The sequence below is a fragment of the Gorilla gorilla genome, chromosome 1 (assembly GCF_029281585.2).
Source record: "Gorilla gorilla gorilla isolate KB3781 chromosome 1, NHGRI_mGorGor1-v2.1_pri, whole genome shotgun sequence".
NCBI lineage: Eukaryota > Metazoa > Chordata > Mammalia > Primates > Hominidae > Gorilla > Gorilla gorilla.
Window position 1 is genome coordinate 19,352,496 of NC_073224.2, and position 19,043 is coordinate 19,371,538.

Genomic DNA, 19,043 nt, shown 5'->3' on the forward strand with positions numbered 1-19,043 from the left:
CACACCCCCAGACTCTCGCCCCGCCCTTCCAGAGGCCCCCGCCGCAGGCCACACCCCCAGCACCCCGCCCCGTCCTGCCCCTGGACGCACACCCGGTTCTGCCACCGAAGCGGTGGAGCAACCGGCAGCGCCCGCTTCGGCCTGCCCCACTGGCCGGCATCCCAGGGTTAACAAACAATTGTGTTTATTGACAAGTTCATGCATCAGTACAAACGGGCACGTTAAAAACAGCCCCCCCGCCCCATGCAGCCGAGGATGAGGCGGGAAGCGCCGCGACCTGCACAAAGTAGAAAAGTTATAAATAAGGGGCTTTCAAAACAGGGCGGGGGCAAATCTGGAGTGGGGCGGCGGTCGTCGGTGGCCTCAGACATGCAGAAGGGGACGGGGCGCCGGCCGGGCCACGAGGCCCCCACCTACATAGGGCAGAGGGCAGGAAAAGGGCGGCCACATTCTCACAAACTTCTGGCGAAGGGTAGCTCCCTCCTCCTGAAGGACCTGGCCCAGAGGTCGAACCTGAGTCCCACCTGCGGTGGGCGCGGCTGGTGTGGCAAGTTGGGGCACAGCAGGCACGGGCCCGCCCCCGCCGCCGCGGGAGTTCCAGGGCCATGCGGGTGGCGATGCTAGAGGAGTGGGGAAGGGCCAGGTTTGGAGCAGCTCAAGCGCACTCAGGCTGATGCCCCGGAGCTGGGAACCTTCTGTAACCCCCTTTTTTTTTTTTTTTTTTTTTTTTTTTTTGAGATGGCGTGTAGCTTTGTCACCTAGGTTGGAGTGCAATGGCGCGATCTCGGCTCACTGCAACCTCCACCTCCACCTCCAGGGTTCAAGCGATTCTCCTGCCTAAACCTCCCAAGTAGCTGGGGTTACAGGCGCCCACCACCACGCCCAGCTAATTTTTTTATTTTTAGTAGAGACAGGGTTTCACCATGTTGGCCAGGCTGATCTGGATCACCTGACCTCGTGATCCACCCGCCTCGGCCTCCCAAAGTGCTGGGATTACAGGCTTGAGCCACCACACCTGGCCCGGAACCCATTTCTTTATAAGCCTCTGCCTATGGCGCAGCAGGGCGGGTGAAGGGGCTCTCGTGGCCTGAAGCTGTGGTAAAGCTGCTCTGACTTACCTGCAGCAGAGGGGAGCAGTACGGCCCAGAAAAACCTTTCCTCAACTCTTCAACTGCCTCACGACATGGTCCCACTCTACCTCCTAGGGTCCCCTATCTCCTTTCCCTCACTCCTAATTACTGCCCTTTTACATTCTAACCTATCCCCTCACCTCTGCCACTTACATGTCCCATCTACCACTTTTCTAGTGTCTCCTTTGGTCCCAGCACCTCCCTCCTCTCAAACTCCAGTATCCAGCACACCCGTGGGTGCCCAGCACTGCCTTTGAGGAGGCTCCTTCTACCTAAACCAGGTGTCCTATGGGCCATCTTGTATCAGCTAGGCTGTGGACACCAAGAATCCAGAATCTGGGTTCACTTAGTGTGCTGCACCCCTCTTCTGCTCCCTGATAGGTGTTCCACATAAGCCAGGGTGGTGAAGCTGAGGCAGGATGTGAGGAGACCAGGCACACAGCAGCCAGCCGGATACTCTAGCAACCAACACTCAACGGCGTGCTGTGCAGGTAGGTGTGTGTGTGTACATGTGTGCACGTGCATGTATGTGATCTCATCTGTGGCCGAGGTCCTCAGGAGGTAGGCCAGCGCCCTGTAAACGAGGGATGTTCCAACACAGGCTTCTGACTAAGCATCATTCGGGATGCAGGGAGAAGGTGGCCTCTGGGCTCCAGCAGCCGGCTGGGGTCCAGGGTGGAGGACAGGGAAGAACAAGGGGCTGAGGAAAGGAGGCCAGAGCTTCATGTTTGCCCAGGTGAGGGCTTACTGTCCTGCAGCAACGTCCCACAGCTGGCTCAAGTTCTGGCCAGGAGAGTAAGGGGTCACAGGGAAATACAACGCTGGGCCCCTCTTGGAGGGAGAATGGGAGTGGAATGTGCGGGCTCAGGTCCAAATACCAACTCAAGTCTCCTGATGGCTGGGGACACCCTGGAGGGCCAGATGGCTCTGCCTTTCTGAGCTGCCAGGTATTGGGGAAAACCACCCTGCTCTGGCAGCCAGGGGAGTGCAGCTGGTGTGAGAGGGGAAGTGGAGGTAGAGGTGAAGGCCCACAGTTGGCTGACGGGCACTGAATACCACATCACCTCTCACCTGGACCCCAGAGTACCGTGTGTATGCTCCACCACAGGGAGCTAATCCCTGCAGTAATTTCAAATGGCTTCTAAGAGAGGGCCAGCCCTTCCCAGATTCCTAGATGGGGCAGGCTGCCCTCCTACCTCTCACAGCACCAAGATGACAAAGACCCAAGACCTGTCCCTGCCACCGGAGGGGCTGTGGAGGCAGGAGTTCCAAGGAAGTGAGGCAACAGTCAGGGAAATAAATTAATAAATACACGCCCCCCATGAGGAGCGGCTGGGAAGGCTGCTTTGCCTCGGAACACTGCTCCCCGCTTTCCACTCCAAGCAGCCCCGCAGGTTTTGGTGAGTGGCAGAGGGGCTGCAGTTTGGAATCGCTGGGGCATTCATTCACTTGGGACAGGCTTCCAGAACTCAGAGTTTGCGTTCCATACGCCGTTCCACGGCTCGAAGCAACAGTTCTGAGTATTGCTCCAGCAGGGCCTGTGTCTGCTTGGCTCCCACAGCCCCAGGGCTGCTGCCTGGGCTGGACAGCACTGCCCCAGCCACAGCTTCCAGCTCCTGTCGCACTGAAGAGAAGGTGTCTCTGAGGAGCTGGGCAATCCGACTTTGCTCTGCTGAGGGCATCTTGCAGCCAGCCACCTGAAACAGCACCCCCAGAAGTGAGGTGGAGGAGCCTGTCAACAGACATATAAAAGGGAGGGGCCCCACCTGGGTCCAGCCTGCCTCAGAAGGGACTAGCTGGGAACTCTACCTGCCAAGATCAGCATGTATGGCCAGGGAACATGGGATGCAGGCAGACTCTGGAGGTGACGCCCAAGGAGGAACCCATTGGATTGCAGAACCGTCTACATCTTATAAGCAACTCCTTATGACAACTCCGGCAGAATCTGCTTTCTCTTTCAAAGTTTGGGACTTCTTGGACTGTCCCCTATGTCTAAGGGGGCCAAATAATTCATGGATATGAAAAAGGATGCCATTAATAATTACACTGGGACAACGACATAAACTGGGATTGTCCTGAGCCAACTAGGAGGTGTGGTCTCTTCAGGCCTCACCTCGTGAGGGAAGTCTCCAGCTCTTAACCAGAAATGACCGCAGGTGCCCGGTACAAGAGGCTAGCCTGGCCTCTAACCCCCTCACCTATGCTGCCCAAGATGTTCTTGAGTGTGCCATCCTGTCAGCACAAGAGCCTTAGCATACTGTTCTGGACATGGTTATCCGAAACACCCAGCACTACTGACGTGCTCGCCCTCCTGCCGGGGGGCACCTAACACCCACCGAGTGGTAGAGCCGCACGGCCTGGCGCACGCTGCCGCGGAGCTCTCCCACCAGCTGCTCACACTGCTCCAGGCTCACCGCTGGCTCTGAAAGAGACGGATACAGCTCAGTGAGGCCCAACATGTAGCCATTTCAGGCCTCCGCACCCAAGACACTCAGAGCGGGAGAGACCTAGCCCTCAGCATTGCACCCCCCACTTGCCCTCAGTCCCTTCCTCTTGGCTTCTCTTCCAACGGCCTCCCCAACACCACACAAACAAGGTCCAGAGGAGACGGCCAGCCCCAAGTTCAGAAGCCACTGAATGGGCAAGTGAGTCACAAGGAAGTCATGAAGGTTAGCAGGAGGGTCTCACCATCAGGGGTGTGACTTACGGACCTGCGACAGGAGCAGACAGGACAAGAAACACCAGAAGCTGTACCCACAGAAATGGGATGGAGCCAGACAGCGGCCAACAGAGAGGGGAGAGTAAGGATGGGGCAGGAGATGAGAGCTGGGGAGCTGTGCACACCTGAGTCCTGGCTCAGGGCTGCCCCTGGCTTGGTGCATTCCATGGGGTTGGGAGTCTTCTCAGGGGGTGGGGGCTGCAAGTTTTCAGGGCCTTGGAAGAGGCTGCTGACTGGCAGTTGCTGGGCACAGGGGCTGCTGGGCCCAGGATGAGCCTGGCACTCTGTCCTAGGCTTGGGAGTGGGGCCCTCCCCCAAACAGGCCCATCTCTCAGTTGTACTGTGAGCTTTTCCTAGGCCCACCGGGAAGCCAGGCTTTTCTGCCTCACCAGGGGCCCGGCCTTTGGTGACAGGAGAGAATGCAGCCAGGGTAGGACGGTCAGGCAGTGGTTTGGGGATGTCCAGGACCAGGTGAGCCCGGCTGGGCAGGGCCAGCTTGCTGAGTGGTGAGACTCGGATGGGGGCATGAGCTTGAGGTTCAGCCACCAGGCCCAGGTTCTCCCCAACAGAGATACTGCGGGATATCTTGGCCATGGAACTGGTGGTGGGGTTCTGATAGGAGTGAGGCCGAGACGGACGGCCATCAGATGGGGGCAGGGAGCCCAGACCATCCTGAGCTTCCATCTCCCGAGAGAGCAGTGCGCCTGGTGAAGGGGCCTGCAGACTGGCCTCATCTCTTTCTGCAAAGGAGACAGAGGTATGAACAGGTCAGGTGTTGAGGAAGGCATCCCAGGTGCCAACACCCAATCCCGAAGAGCTGCTGTTCCCCTCCACATGCCCATTAAGGGACACCTAGTGGCCAGCACAGTGGCACATCAGGGCCACACCAGGCCCTCCCTCCTCCAGCATGTACATGTGTTCCATACACCCTGCACCCTGGCACTGAACCCATCAGGCTCCTTACCCTGTGGCACCAGACTGTGCACAGACTGGGCCTTCTGGAGTCCAGAAAAGGGGCTGGCTGTGGCCACTCTCTTGGGAGCCCAGCTACTGTCAGGGCTGAGATGGCATCGTGGCAACAGCACAGAGGCTGCCTGCTGGGGGCTGGGGTTGCCAGAGGACGGTTCCACCTCCGGGGGTGCTCCAGGGGGATTGGCACCATTGCCTCTCGGCTGCTCACCAGATGCCTGTGGCACCTGGGCTGGTCTCGACATCAGTGCCAGGCTTGAGGAGGACGGGGATGGTTCCCTACAGGGAGGAAATGTGGGAGAAGGCCCAGAGAAGGCTCAATGCTCCTCCCTGCCAAAATGGCGAGAAACTCATAGCACCAGGGCACTAGGAGAGGACAAGCACAAAGCCAGATAGGGCTGGGGAAAGGCCAGTTAGCCCAAAACCGGGAGTGCAAAACACCCCGCACATGGAGAGACAGAACACTGGAGAGGAGAGGGCAGCAGCCCTGGGAGGCCAGGAGAGCCGGAGCTGCTGCTGGGGGTAGGGGGCCTCTGTACCTGAGTGGGCGGGTCTGTACTTGCAACAGGAATCGTGAAGAGATACTCCGAGACTCTGACCTCTCTGGCACCTGCACTGGGGCCCCTACCAAGGTCAGAGAAATGATGAATTGGGGCAAAAACCAAGCCCTTGCCCCAGATTTTGCCTCCTTGAGACCCCCAGCCACAGCCTATACCCTGGGACCCTCCTCTCAGGTAGGCAAGGAGGGGAGAAGGGCAAATTGCAGGCACTAAATGCTGGCCCTCTGACCACACCTGGAGCAGCTCCACTGGCCAGAGTCTCAAAGTGCTGTTTTAGAAACTGCTCCTGGTCTGGAGTCTGGGGGCTGCCCTCCTGTAGCCCATAGGGGCCCACGTCTCCCTCCTCTTCTTCCTCTTCTTCATCGCCCTCAGCTGGCTCTTCAAGGTCTGAGGAGATGCCATTCACACTGAGGGGCTCCGTGCTCTCAGAGTCTGGGTGTGGGGAGGGGAGAGAGGCATCGCACTGCACCCATCTGTTGCCAGAGCCTCCCCACCCACCTCCAGGCCCCACCCCCCATGGCCCCTCCCTCCAGGCTACAGCCTCACCTTCAGTGGGGTGCTCGGGGCTGGAAAGGCAGCTGCTGCTGTAATCCACAGAGCAGGCACTGTCAGGGCTGTGCTTTTCTGAGCTCCTGCTGCCTGGGTACACTCTTCCCAGAGTTCCCCGGGCTGGAGCCTGCACCTGGAACTCACTGCCAGGATTCCAGCAGGGAGAAGAAAAGGCAGTGAGCAGGGGTAGGCAGCAGCCCCGCTGGACTCCTGTGTGTGTGTGATCAGGGTGAGGGATGAGGCAGTGGTGAGCTGGAAGGAAAGCCTGAGTATCCTGGGGGCCAACCCTCCCTCGACTAAAGAACACTCATAGGGAGGGGAAGACGGGGGCACGAGGTCTGGCTAGGGCAGGATCCTTGCCTGGTATCCATGGTGGGGCTGTCACTCGGCTCCGGGTAGACAATACCGTCTTCAATGGGTGCAGGTTCCAGATCTTGGGCAAAGACCCCTTCCTCTTGTGACAATAATCGGATAATATGGGGATAGGAACAAGGTTGGGAAGCCTGAGGCCGAGGGGGCCTTTCATTCTGGGAACACACAAAGGGATGTTAACAGAGCAGAGGTGACAGATGAGGCAGTGGTAGCTGGGGGGTAAGCCCTGAGTATCCTGGGGGCCAACCCTCCCCTTGGAGAAGAGGTGGAGGTAAGGATGCGGTGTGCACTCATTCAAGGGGAAGCTGAAAGACAGACATCGAGAAGCCAGGCTGGGCTCCAGTTGCTGATGTGAGCTTCTGGATGAACTATATTAGCACTCTGAGCTGCCAACCTCCAGCTACCACTTAATACCAAGAGTCCTCCAAGAAACCCAGCCCAGGGCAAAGGCCACTTTTGCCTCTCTACCCCAACCCCTCCCCTGCCTATCCTGATGACCAAACCATACAGCCCAGCCACCCCCATCCTGGCTTTGCAGTTCAGGTTACCCATGTGCCACAGGGGCAGAGCAAGCATAGCTGGACCAGTGCTCAGGTCCCAGCTGGTGGCAAAGGCTGCCTAAGGCCCCTTGGAACTCTCTAGAGAGCTGGGAGAAAGCAGGCTCACCTGGCTAGTGAGTGAAGTCTCAAGGGCCTGCTGCCCATGCTTCCTGGGACCAGATGGGATGATGGCCAGCGAGTCCTGGCTAGGGTCCTGCAGGCTTGGGGCCAGTGTTTCCAGCTGCCGCAGATCCAGCATGGATCTAACGCTCAGTTCCACACCTGGCTGAACCCAGCGCCCTCTTCTTCTGGGTCCTGGGTTGGCTGCAGGAGCTGGGTCTAGGAACCCCACGGACTCCTGTGCCTGGTGGGAGGTAGGGGGTGGGGGAGGAGTAACAACAACCACACAGTAAGATCAACAAATATCCACATATCCCTTACTATGTGCCTGGCACACTACACATACTAGCTTACTTCATCCTCACAGCAACCTTTTGAAATGGGCACTAGTATAATCCTTGTTTTACAGATGAGGAGACTGAAGCACAGGGGGCTTAAGTGACCAGTCTGCGTCCCACAGACGGTAAGTGGCCTGCAGGTTAGTCTGGCTCCAGAGTTCATGCTCTTAGCTGCATTCCGCATCCTCTGGCACAGGAACCCCTAGTCTCAGCCTTCACCTGGTATCATGGATGCCTCAGAGCTGGGGGTCTCTCAAAGTCTCCTACTCTGAGGACAGCCCCAGCAGCAACCACTTACTACCAAGAGTCCCCCAAGAAACCCAGCCCAGGGCAAAGGCCACTTCTGCCTGTCTACCCCAACCACTCCTTTTGCCTCTCTACCCCAATCACTCCAATAGCTGGGGGCCCCAAAGTCCCTTCACAGCACCAAGGACAAACCTATAGCCCAGGCCTGAGACCCCTGGCCCGGTCAGGGTGCTCCAGAAACACCACAGCATCATCACTCTGTGAAACTGTTGCTGACAACGGAAGGTACTGGTGCTTGGGAACTTGCTCTGAACACCTTGATCCCCCTTTGGCCACCCCAGGGCAGTCGCTGAGTTATGGGTCCCCTCATGGCCTTTTCCCTCTAACTATTCTGGAAGTTCTCCGCTTACCTCCTAACCGGGGTCTTTAGAACTGTTTGTCCAGATCTCCGCTCTTTGGATCCTTGATTTCCTGCATTTTAGTTCTAACTATCTGGCTTAGGGGTCCTTTGTCCTCTCCACCTTGAGCTCTTCTCTGATGATATTTACTTCCAGGCACCAGGCAGCTGAACAAGTGCCCCACCTCCCCAGTGCTGACTGACCCTGTGCTCCATCCACCCCATCTGGTCCACAGGAAGGAAATACCTGGGCTTTCTTCACCCCGCACCCAGGACCGGCCCAGCTGCTTCAACTTCCCTGACAAGGCCTTCCTTGGACACAGGAGTGCAGCATGTGGGCAGACCCCATGCCCCAGTACCCTACCAGGCCCAGAGAGCCCTGTTCTCACAGCTCCCTTTGCCTCCTCTAACCTTGGAAGGACATTTTAACAATGGCGACTCACCCGACTCATCTCCCAGTGGGACAGGCTTCGGGGCAAGGCTGGGCTGGGGACCGAGGCTAGACAGAAACAGGCAATCAGAGGAAGTGTCTCCTGCCCCCTACCAACCCAACCCTGGAGCCCTGGCCCCATCAGCCCATACCCTGTGTGGCCACAATGATGCCTCAGTTTCCTCAGCTCACACTGCTCTCACCCCACAGTCTCAGAAAAACCATATCTAGCCATTATACCAACTAGGGCCTGTCTGCCCCCACACCCAACTGCCACAGACCCAGTGCCTTCTTGGTACTCTTGGCAAGAATGGGCAGTGCTGGAAGTTCTTCTTCAGTCCCCTCATCTTCTCCCTCCTTGTCACTGTCTGATGAGAGAGCTGGTCCAGGAGACAGCATCGATGGGGCCTGGTGCCTGAGTCCGAGACAAGGAGGGGCATGGGGAGAGGAGACTCAATAGGGGGAGAGGAGGCTCAATGGGGGAAGAAGGAAGAGGAGACTCAATGAGGGGAAGATGAGACTCAATGGGGGGAGAGGAGACTCAACAGGGGGAAGAGGCTGACATCATGGATCCTTGTGTGAGAGGTAAGGTCTTGGGAGACAGAGTTGCTGAATGGCAGGCCCAAAGCATGGAGGAAGTGCAGTGAGGTCCCAGCAAGCCATCTGCACACCCACCCATCACTTGCCCACATTCTGTTCTCACCGGTTGGGTCCAGAAGCCCTTTGGGGAGAGGATGGTCCTTGCTGCTTGCCACCCCGCTGACGCTGGCGCAACTCGGCCAGACGCTGCCTCATGCTGATGGTCATCTCAGAGCTCAGGCGCCACACAAATATGCAGCTGGGGTAAAGCCACACAGTTGGCTGAAGGAGGGGCAGGTAGAATGGCTAGCGCCATTCGTTCCCCTTATCCATGGATGGCAAGGAGACCAGAGTCACCCTCCACTTCAGGTCAAGCACAGCCAAGAGCTATCCCTGTTAACCCCACTTCCCAGAGACATCACTGAAATGGAGAGAGGGGAGGGCAGGGTGCTGTGGCAGAGTAAGAATCTGCCTCTCAGGGAAGCTGCTCACCTGTCCCCAGACACAGAGATGAGATGTTTACAATCATTACTAAATTTCATGCCAGTGACAATCTCTGTGAAGAACAAAGAATACGGTCTATAAGCCACCTTAAATTCCCAACCAAGTCCTCTCCATCCCAACAGTGGACACGGGGGTTGGCTGCAGGGTAGGGATAGGTAGCTCTGCGGGTCCCAAGAAACTAATAGAAGAGTGAAGTTCCAGGGGTGGAACTCACTCAGGTTTACGCAGGTATCAGCTTCTACTCGGGGATTCAGGCTACACTCACCTGAGTGGCCAAACACGGTGGCCACGCACTCACCTGAGGAGAAGTCATAAATGGAGAGATTCTTGTCAGAATAGCTGGTGGCAATGTAGATCCCTGAGGGGTCTGTCTGCACCTGAGGAGTAGCAGGGTGTGCAGCTGGAGGACATGGGAAGTACCAGTCCCTCCCACCCAGCACCACTCTGTCCCCGAGCCCCTGTCCAGTACCCCCTCTGGGTCCTTACCTTAATGAGTGTGCCGTCCTCGCCCTGTGATCCTTTAAACAGCTTCTTCTGCTTTCCACTGCTGATGTTAAATATCCTGTAAGAAACATAGTGTCTTTCTCATGAGGAGGCGGTGAAGGTGGAACACGCCTGGGGGATGGAAATGCCAGCTTTCACTCCCAGTCTACGCTCTCTGGGAGCTACCCCCAGCAGCAAACAGGCTACCACCTCTCGGGTGAAGCAAAGTACTGTAGGCTCAAGGGGGTACAAAGTCCTGTACAGAACGACAGATGTGGGAACTTAGCTGCACAGAGCTGACCCCGTAGGGCGATGAAGGAATGTGGGCAGAGTCTGAGGAGGGGACGCCCACCGAATATTTCGGTCCTGGCAGCTGATAGCCATGTACTTCCAGCTGGGCTCCACATCCATGTCATAGAGGGTCGTCTTCTGCACCACGTGGTGTGTCCGTGTGAACTGCACTCCATCTCCAGACTGCAGGGGTGGAGCATGTGGGCAGGCCCACACCCAAATGCCTCGCCAGGCCCCAGGAGCCCTACTTGCGCCTCCCTTCACCTCTTGTAACCTTAGGCAGGGAATGGCAGACCCCGCCCTGCCCCGCCCCTCTCAGGAAAGCCCAGTGCCCTCACCTTCTGCACAGTGCGGAAGTAGATGCTCTTGTCTGCTCCACAGCTGATCATGCGGACTTGCCCATCACTGGCTGTGAAGGAGGGAAGCCCAGCTGTTCCCACTGTTCTCACCACACGGGAGCAGCCTGCCTCCCACCTTCCCTCCATGAGATCCCCCATCAAGCTACTCTACATGCCAGGGAAAACCAACTAAATTAAACCTGGAAACCCAGGTTTTCCTGTCTCCTTATCCTCAGTCCAACCTGGTTGGCTCAAGTCCCAGCACTGAGAGTCTCTGTTCCACCTATCTTCCCAACCAGCTCCAGGCCTCCCAGCTGCTGTCCAACACTCCCCGACGACTGGCAGACCCTTCTCATGGAGGTGGGAGGCAGATGGCAGCAGGGGTGAGAGTGGCAGGATGTGTCTCATTCACCCTGTCCGCACCTGCAAACTTGACAGCAGTGATGGAGGATGAGTGTTCGTCCAGCATCTGCTGTAGGCTGTACTCCCGCCCGGCATCCAGCACGTGGATCAGCCGGTCCCGGCTCGCCGATGCTAGCAGTTTCAGACCTGGGGATGAAAGAACTCCATCAGCCCATGAGTGCCCTGAACAGTCCTTATCTGGGCCTGGCAAAGAGCCCTGAGGGAACTGAGCCCCATATCCCCAAGCCATGTGAACCACGGAGCAAGGACAGAGCTGTCTTCCTCTGAACCAGCAAAGACACCAGTGATCCAAAGATTACCGACCCCACGTCCAAGAGCCGGGACAGATATAAGTGGCGCCGGCAGGACTGGAGGAGCCCTGTGCCATTCCGGGCATTCTCCTGACCTGTGTCTGGCTTAGAATACTCCAGGCACAGAATCTGAGAGTCATGGGCCTCCACCTTCAGCATCTCACTCAGGGACTGAAGTTCGTGCACCCTGCAAAGATGAGGAGAGGTAGGAAGAGGCCATGGCCAGGCCGCAGGAAGGACTCACGCCCCCTCCTCTGCTACGTTTTCTCCTCCTTTTTCCTTTTTTTGAACTTTTAGGCTTAGAGAAAAGTTGCTGAAAGAACAGACAGCGTCTATATTTCCCTTACCCAGCTTTCCCTAATGTGAACATCTTACATAACAATACTGCAATTATCAAAACTAGGAAATTTATGTTGGCACAATACTATTAATTAGAGACCTTACTCAAATTTCACCAGTTTTCCTACTATGTCCTTTTTCTTGACTCTAGATCCTATCCAGAATCCAAATTGCATTTAGTTACTTCTCCTTAGACTTCTGTGGTCTGTAACAGTTCTCTAGTCTTTCCTTACTTTTCATGATCTTGATGCTTTTGAAGAGTATTGATCAGTTACTCTGTGGTATGTACCTCAGTGTGAGTTTGTCGGATGTTTTCTCACGCCTATATTGAGTTTATGCATTCTTGGTAAGAATAGCACAGAAACAATGTCACATCCTTCTTAGTACATCCTATTATGGGCTTAATGATGTTGATATGAGGATGTTAACCTTGATCACTTGGTGAAGATGATTTCTGCTAGGTTTACTCATTGTGAAGTTATTATCTTTGCCTTGTAAATAAGTATCTTGTTGCCCAATCTTTTCGAGCCAAACCCTCCCTAAAGTTCTAAATACCCAACTCCGCACCACGAGAGGCAGTCAGTACCCACCCAGGACCTGGCATTACCTAAGTGTGCCCATACGGTCCCCTGATGCTAGATGCTGTCCATTGGGGCTGACACACACCGAGCGGATGCCCACGCGGGGATCCAACAGGGATGCATCAGCTTTGTCTCCTCCAGGCAGCTCTGTGTCCAGCAGGGCCTGGGTGTTCCCATCCACATAGATGATTTTAATGAGGTCCTAGTGGAACAGGTTAGAAAAGGTGGATGAGGCAGGCCTGACCAGTACAGCTGCAAGGGGCAAGAAAGCTGAGCAAAACAAACCCTTGGACCACAGAGCACAGCCAAATGAAGGCTGGAAGGCCAAGGCCTAGGGACCCAGTTCCCAGTAACAAGGTGCAATAGCTGTGGGGATGGGGGCACTGAGGGTGAAGCGGGGCCCCACAGCCTCAGGGCTCACACTGCTGAGGATGTTTCGGTGGAGGGTGGAGCCATGCACCCCAGAGCTCTCTGTGTTCCACAGGCGGATGGTGTTGTCTGAGAAGCAGGTAATAAAGGAACTGGGGGGCAGGCAGGCCTGGTTACTGTCCTTCACCTCGGGGTAGACCTGAAGGGGCCGAGGGAACACAATCAGACCTCCATTCGGGAGCAGTCCTCTGCCTACCCAAGGAGATGGAAGGGAATGGGACGAAAGAGGGAATGGTGGCCAGGACTTAGCCCAGTGCCTGTCACAGGCCATACATAACTGGTATATACCCTTCAACATGACCAAGGGGAAGCACCCACTATATATCAGGCACTCTTCTATGTCTCCCACTTACATTATTTCATTTTATTCTTAGAACAATTAGGTGAATCAAGTACACCATTTTACAGGTGAGGAAACTGAGGCTTGGTCAAATTCAATAACTTGTCCAAGATGACTGAGGCAAAACTAAGGATGGGGCACACTGGGGAAGCCTGTAGCATTCAAACTCAGTCCCCAGGATCTATCCCAGGGAGGTCACTGGAGAAACAGGGAGGCAGCAGGAATCTAAGATTATACTTGGGGATCCCTACTTTCTGTCCTCAAAATGGTATCCCAGCCAACCTGGCCAGTCTCCAGCCAGCCAGCCAGCCCACATACCTCCACACTCCAGACGCAGGAAGAATGATACAGAGCCGAGTACACCTTGCCCACTTTCTTGGGGTCCCTCACATCCCAAACATAAATGCTATGATCGTTGTACACACAAGACAGCCACTCATTAGTAGGATCAAAGGTCAAGGCAATGGTGTCTGGATACCTGCCATTCGCCACTCCAGAGAAGAGGCGACTGTAGGGAGAGGACAGGGCACACTGGTCAGACTGAAGGGAATGAAAAGAGAAGCCAATCCACAATGGAAGGAGCAGTGTGTGAGGAGCCCTCCCTGGACCTGCAGGTTTGGAAGTAGTTGCTTGAGAGAAGAAAGGAGCCCCTACTAGCCATCAGCAGGAACCTGACCCAGCACTAGCTGCTGGGCCATGGTGTTCGGATAAACACAGCTTCACAGAACACCAACGTTAGACAAGGTACTTCTATGGCTGTGATGGGGCAAAACAAAAACAAGACTACTCTGTGCACAGATAAAAACAAGATCACCATACAAACCACAACGAACCATGACAATGATCAAACACCGCCTTTCCCATCTACATGACTGCTGGCGGCTTCTTGACCAAACACAGCTTTAGCCCCCTACCTTTCCTTCACCTCTTAGATAAATTAACAAGATGTTCCACTGCAGAATCGCCCCTAGTTCCTGACAGCATCCAACCAGAATACTTCAATCCCTCGAACGATTCCTAAAATCACCCAACGCAAACCCAAATCCCATATGTCCCTCCTAACACCCACTTACTGAGACTCTCCACAGTTCTCCATGGGGTGGGGTCTCCTTGGTTGCAACAAGTACCGATAAACCCAAATTCTTCTGTCTAAAGAGGTGTTCCCAATAATCTTTGGGGCATCAATACACTCTTCACCTGCTCCCTGAGGCACTGACAAGAAAGACTGGGCAGGGGTAAGGCTACAAATGGAGGAAGGGGGGCCCACGTAGCTCACCTGGCCTCGGTGATGCTAGCAATGTCTGTCCCCAGAGCATGGGGTCGGGGCAAGGTGCTAAGGAAGTGCAGGTTAGAGGGGTTGAAAAGGCGCACGGTGCCATCAGCACAGCCACAGAAGATGTAGTCTTGGCTCACAGAGATGCAGTGGGCCACTGTGGTCTGTGGGCAGAGTGGCTCAGCTCAGCAAGGCCACCTGCCCACTCAGTCTTCTCTCCTCCCCACCCATCAACAGCCACCTGCCAAGAGGAGGGACCGGCCAAGGCAGGGGCAAGGGAAAAGCCGCCCAGCTGCCCTGTTCTGAGCCCCTCAGCCCTGTCCAGCCAGGGATTAGGAATAGAGGATTCTTCTAGGCACCAGACGATCCAGTAGGAAAAGCCCAGTGAAGAGAAAGAAACAGCATGAGAAAGAGAGGAAGGTGCAGGCACCACTTACTGTGAAGCTGTCTATGTTCTGAGCGGAAGAGGAAAGCAGGGGAAAGAGACAGAAAGAGCAGAGAGGAGGCAGTTATACAGATCACCAAGGGCTGGAAATGGGCCAAGCTCTAGCTCCCCCAAGCTTCGTTCTCCTGGGAATCTCCCGTATGCACAAGGGACCAGCCCCTAGTCTGAAGCCCTGGGCACTAGTTCTCCCCTGAGCTGAGACATGAGCAGACCCTACCCCTGGGGACGGAGGTACTTACCCTCAGCTCCACCCACTTGTCCAAAAGCCTTCCATCACTGAACTCGCACAGCAGCCCTGAGGACGTGACGCAGAAGGTACTGTCCGCCTTCTTTCCTCTGCCACGGGCCACATCAGTGAATAGGTTGTCCCGTAGCTCTCCCAGCAGCCCTGAGCGGCCCAGCAAGGGCACAGTGGCATTCACCTGTGGAGGCACACCACTGTTACACCCCCATCCACCCCAGAGCCTGCCCCTGGAAACTAGGCCCTAGGAGAGTACAGGGGACGCCTCCAGCACCTCCTTGCTCTTTGGGCCTACTCCTCAGCCCAGACAGCATCTGGCTCATCCAAAACTTCTGCATGACTGCTGGGAATGCAGAGAGAGGCCCAAGTGGGGCAGAGTCTCCTGGGGTGGGCTGGGCAGGCCCTGCCAGGGGCCTTGGTGGCTACTCCCAGCTTCAGCAGCTCACCTTTGAAGTCTTGCTGTCATCGAGATACCAGAATTTGATGTGCCGGTTGCCTGCAGTGACAAAGTAGCTGCAATCCTCAGAGAAGGACACTGCTGTCACCCGACTGGACACCTTGTTGGAGGCCGCCACAGTGTTTTTCTGGAGGGGATGCCAAAGGAAGAATCAAGGCTCTGTCTCTTGGAGCTAAGAAGACAGTGACTCAGACAATGGAGGAGAATTAGAATTTGTACTTGAAAAAGTGTTTCTTTCCAGAATTTACTGGCCAGAAAAAGAGGGGTGGGGAAATAATCCCTTTCTAGAGGAGCTGAAAAGATTCGTTTCCTGCAGAAGTCCTTGAAGGCATAAAGCTAGCCCCTTCAACCAACATGCTTGGCCACACAGTTGCTCTTTTCTGCTTCAAATAACTTTCTAGAATGAGAATGGTTCAGTGGGGTGGAATGGAGCGGTGCAGGTCAGCAGCCTCTTGCCTCCCCAGCTGACACTTGACCCCTGTGAGGCTGCCAGGCCACCCCACCCAGCCACTCACCTTCCAGGCCCACACGTTGACGATCATGTCATGCTGGTAGCCCACAGAGACAATGTACTTGGCGCTAGGAGAGAAGGCCACACAAGCCACACCGTACCTATGCTCCTGCAGCTTGGCCACCTGGCTGTGCTCTGCCACATCCCAAACCCGCACGGCAGGCATGTGCCCACTCTGCAGGAAGGCAAGAACTGGAAGTGAGTTCTTGACTTCTCCACAGGCATACAGCCCCACTTCGTCTTCCAGAGCGGGGCCCTCGCCTCCTCAGCTACTAGATACCGTCACTTCCCCAGCCAAAAGTCAGGGCAGGGTACAGAGGAACTATGATAAAGATCTGAGGGCAACAGTGATTACCAGGAAGAAAGTGGCCCCGGATTTTAGTCAGCATCTCTGGGTGGCCGTCTGTACTTCAGGTTGTTCAAAGCTCCCTGAATGGTTCTGATGGGCAGCCGGCATTGAGAGCCACTACCACTCAGGTCTATTTCTGCCCCTAGTAAGACTATGCCGCCGGGACAGAAGCGTTCCTCCTGAGCCCAGCAGGGGGCCCCCGGGGGTAAGGAATAGTTAAGGCAGTGGTTTCCAAAGCACACTTCCTTCACCAGCAGGATCAGCACTCTCTGGGAACTTGTTACAAATGCACATTTCAGACTCCCATCCCAGACCTACAGAATCAGAATCTCTGAGGACCAGCCTAGTGATGTGTGCTTTCACAAGCCCTCCAAGTGATTCTGATGTACACTAAAGCTTGAGAACCACTATTTTAAGGTATAGCAAAAACCAGGATTTGGTGTCTGTTTCAGAAGCCAAAGTGACAGCAGGCCTAGGACCGCAGCTCTCTGCGGAGGCCAGGACACCTGCCCTCTTTACAGTACTGCCAGCCCTCTTCCTCACTCACCTCTCCAGTGACCAAGTACTTGCCATCAGGGGAGAAGGCAAGGGCAGTGATGGTTTTCCTGCAAGAGATGGGGCAGGCTCAGAGGGGCACTGGCAGCCTGGCCTAAGCCTAGCCCCCTCCCAGCCTCTCAAAAGGTGAGACCAGCAGACACCAATGGCACATGTGGCACTTCCCCATCTGGCTTTAGGGCCCAACCAGGCCCCAGCCCCTAGAGCCATAGAGACTCTAGACAGTGCCCTTCTCATAGCTCCCAGAAGGAAGAGGTATCCTGAGGACCCCAGCCCATTTACCTGGAACTGTTGAGGATGTGGTGCTGTTTGTGTTTCCGGGGATTGAACAACACAACCACACACCTGAGGAGATGAGCAGACAACAGGCTCAGCAGCAAACCACAGCTCCCCCAGGAGCCCTCCAGACCACCCAGGACTTCCAGTCACCTGGCAGAGGGAGCTGGGTAGAAAGAGCTCAGAAGGGCACCACTGTTTTTTTCCTTTTCTTTTTCTTTTTCTTTTTTTTTGAGACAGGATCTTACTCTGTCATCCCAGCCAGAGTGCAGTGGTGCAAACATGGCTCAGTGCAGCCTCAACTTGCAGGCTCAGGCAATCCTCCCACCTTAGCCTCCCTAGTAGCTGGAACCACAGGCATGTGCCACCATGCAAGCTAATCTTTGTTTTTTTTTGTTTTTTTTTTTCTTGTAGACACAGGATCTTGCCACATTGCCCAGGCTGGTCCCAAACTCTTGAACTCAAGTGATCTGCCTCCCAAAGTGCTGGGATTATAGGCATAAGCCACCGTGCCCAGCCTCCACTGCTTTCTCCTGGCAACCTGTTCTTGCTCCTTTTCCCCACCCAAGAGGAACTATCTCTGTAGCCCCATGAGGGTGAAAGGGTTCCCTGGAAGCCTGTCCTCCCAGCCAGGCCCCTAAATACCAGCTCTATCTCTGGCCATACCCACAAAGGGCAGCAGGGACACAGGCCATCCCGCAGCCCTTGTGCATACCCCAGGAAGGGGTGTAGGAGGGAAGAAGAAATGTGATTTGGGCAAAGCAGGCCTCGGGTGCACAGCCCGTTCACAGGCTTGGGGCCACACGTGTATCAAGCATGTGTGCCTTAAGATGTAAGGCCTCTCACGTGTGCACCCACGTGTGTACTTGGCAAGAGCTGGCCCCCCACACCCTCCATGTGTTGGATAAGGAAGGAAGTGGGAGGCGAGGCAGGGGCCACACAGCAGAGAGGCTCAGTAAGATGGGGTGGGGGATAGAGATAGCCTGAGAAGGCCTGGGAAAGCCTTACAGTGCCACAGAGGTCCCAAGCCCCACCCTGAGAATCTCTGGCCCCAAGAAACCTGAGAAGAGCCCCCCGACTGCCAGAAGCAGAATCAGGGACTCTGCCTGCCTCGCAGAGAAGGTGGGGGCAACCTCTCCCGCCAGGCAGCAAGGCTGCTGGATGGAATCAGGTCCTGCCTTTCCAGAGGCAGCTCCGGAGACGGAAGCTGGGTAGTAGGAATCGGGGGCAAGAAGCCAAAGGCCAATAGCCAGGCAGCTTCTCTTTAGGCCTCCTGGCTGTCAGCAGGCCCTGGCCCGTTGCCCCCTTCTGCCTCAACTCTTCATTAGCACTGGAAATAGCAGACAAGAGCAAGCCTGGAGACTGCGAATAGGAAAGGCAGGGAGGAGAGAAAGAGGAGACAGCTACTTCCCCCAGACCTAATTTTCCCTAGTGCGACCCCACTGCAGCCCCCATATCTGAACGCCACTACTGGCTGGAAACTTGAAGGGAGATAGGTGCAAGTTGCTAGTGAGGGCTAAGCATCTTGGGCTCAATAAACCACTTCGATATGCAAATTTGGGGACACTGGGACCTCCGATGTGACTAGATATGCCCAGAACTGCCAGGCTGACCAACAGCTGTGGAATTCCTGAGTCACATCATTTTCTCCTCTAACCCCTCAACTCTTCCTGTTTTTTTTTTTTTCTCCTTCTTTCTCCATTTCCTACTCTTTCCTTGTTCCTGTTTCCTTTCTCTGTTTTTTTGAGACAAGGTCTCACTATGTTGCCCAAGCTGGTCTTGAACTCCTGGGCTCAAGTAATCCTCCTGCCTCATCCTCCCAAGTAGCTGGGATTACAGGCTCATGCCACCCTGGCTCAGCCCTTCCTTCATTTTTTTTTTTTTTTTTTTTTTTTGAGGCAGGGTCTCGCTCTGTCACCCAGGCTGGACTGCAGTGGCACCATGGCACCATCACAGCTCCCTGCAGCCTC

At 55.4% G+C, this 19,043-nt stretch overlaps 1 protein-coding gene and 1 long non-coding RNA gene across 2 annotated transcripts in view; one reads left to right on the forward strand and one right to left on the reverse strand.

Moving 5' to 3' along the window:
• The first annotated feature begins 85 nt into the window (after positions 1–85).
• Positions 86–8,657, forward strand: LOC134758761 (uncharacterized). The gene is made up of 4 exons (XR_010134311.1): positions 86–286; positions 1,512–1,621; positions 7,368–7,421; positions 8,097–8,657. It is a non-coding gene; the product is annotated as an uncharacterized lncRNA (long non-coding RNA).
• The window catches only part of LOC134758759 (mitogen-activated protein kinase-binding protein 1-like), a 26,563-nt gene continuing 9,134 nt past the window's right edge, over positions 1,615–19,043 (reverse strand). Inside the window, exons 2-30 of the mRNA XM_063707732.1 lie at positions 17,080–17,142; positions 16,790–16,847; positions 15,898–16,068; positions 15,372–15,509; positions 14,924–15,106; positions 14,677–14,694; positions 14,243–14,403; positions 13,285–13,474; positions 12,619–12,765; positions 12,224–12,399; positions 11,373–11,464; positions 10,988–11,113; positions 10,565–10,635; positions 10,288–10,409; positions 9,939–10,014; positions 9,751–9,829; positions 9,441–9,504; positions 9,073–9,207; positions 8,651–8,784; positions 8,383–8,438; positions 6,966–7,202; positions 6,288–6,454; positions 5,925–6,070; positions 5,613–5,810; positions 5,358–5,442; positions 4,814–5,097; positions 3,975–4,589; positions 3,467–3,552; positions 1,615–2,827 (exon numbers count right to left, since the gene is read on the reverse strand). Coding sequence (XP_063563802.1) covers positions 2,600–2,827; positions 3,467–3,552; positions 3,975–4,589; positions 4,814–5,097; positions 5,358–5,442; positions 5,613–5,810; positions 5,925–6,070; positions 6,288–6,454; positions 6,966–7,202; positions 8,383–8,438; positions 8,651–8,784; positions 9,073–9,207; positions 9,441–9,504; positions 9,751–9,829; positions 9,939–10,014; positions 10,288–10,409; positions 10,565–10,635; positions 10,988–11,113; positions 11,373–11,464; positions 12,224–12,399; positions 12,619–12,765; positions 13,285–13,474; positions 14,243–14,403; positions 14,677–14,694; positions 14,924–15,106; positions 15,372–15,509; positions 15,898–16,059 — 4,176 coding nt within the window. The 5' untranslated portion in view covers positions 16,060–16,068; positions 16,790–16,847; positions 17,080–17,142 and the 3' untranslated portion in view covers positions 1,615–2,599. The remainder of the gene's footprint in view (positions 2,828–3,466; positions 3,553–3,974; positions 4,590–4,813; positions 5,098–5,357; positions 5,443–5,612; positions 5,811–5,924; positions 6,071–6,287; positions 6,455–6,965; positions 7,203–8,382; positions 8,439–8,650; positions 8,785–9,072; positions 9,208–9,440; positions 9,505–9,750; positions 9,830–9,938; positions 10,015–10,287; positions 10,410–10,564; positions 10,636–10,987; positions 11,114–11,372; positions 11,465–12,223; positions 12,400–12,618; positions 12,766–13,284; positions 13,475–14,242; positions 14,404–14,676; positions 14,695–14,923; positions 15,107–15,371; positions 15,510–15,897; positions 16,069–16,789; positions 16,848–17,079; positions 17,143–19,043) is intronic.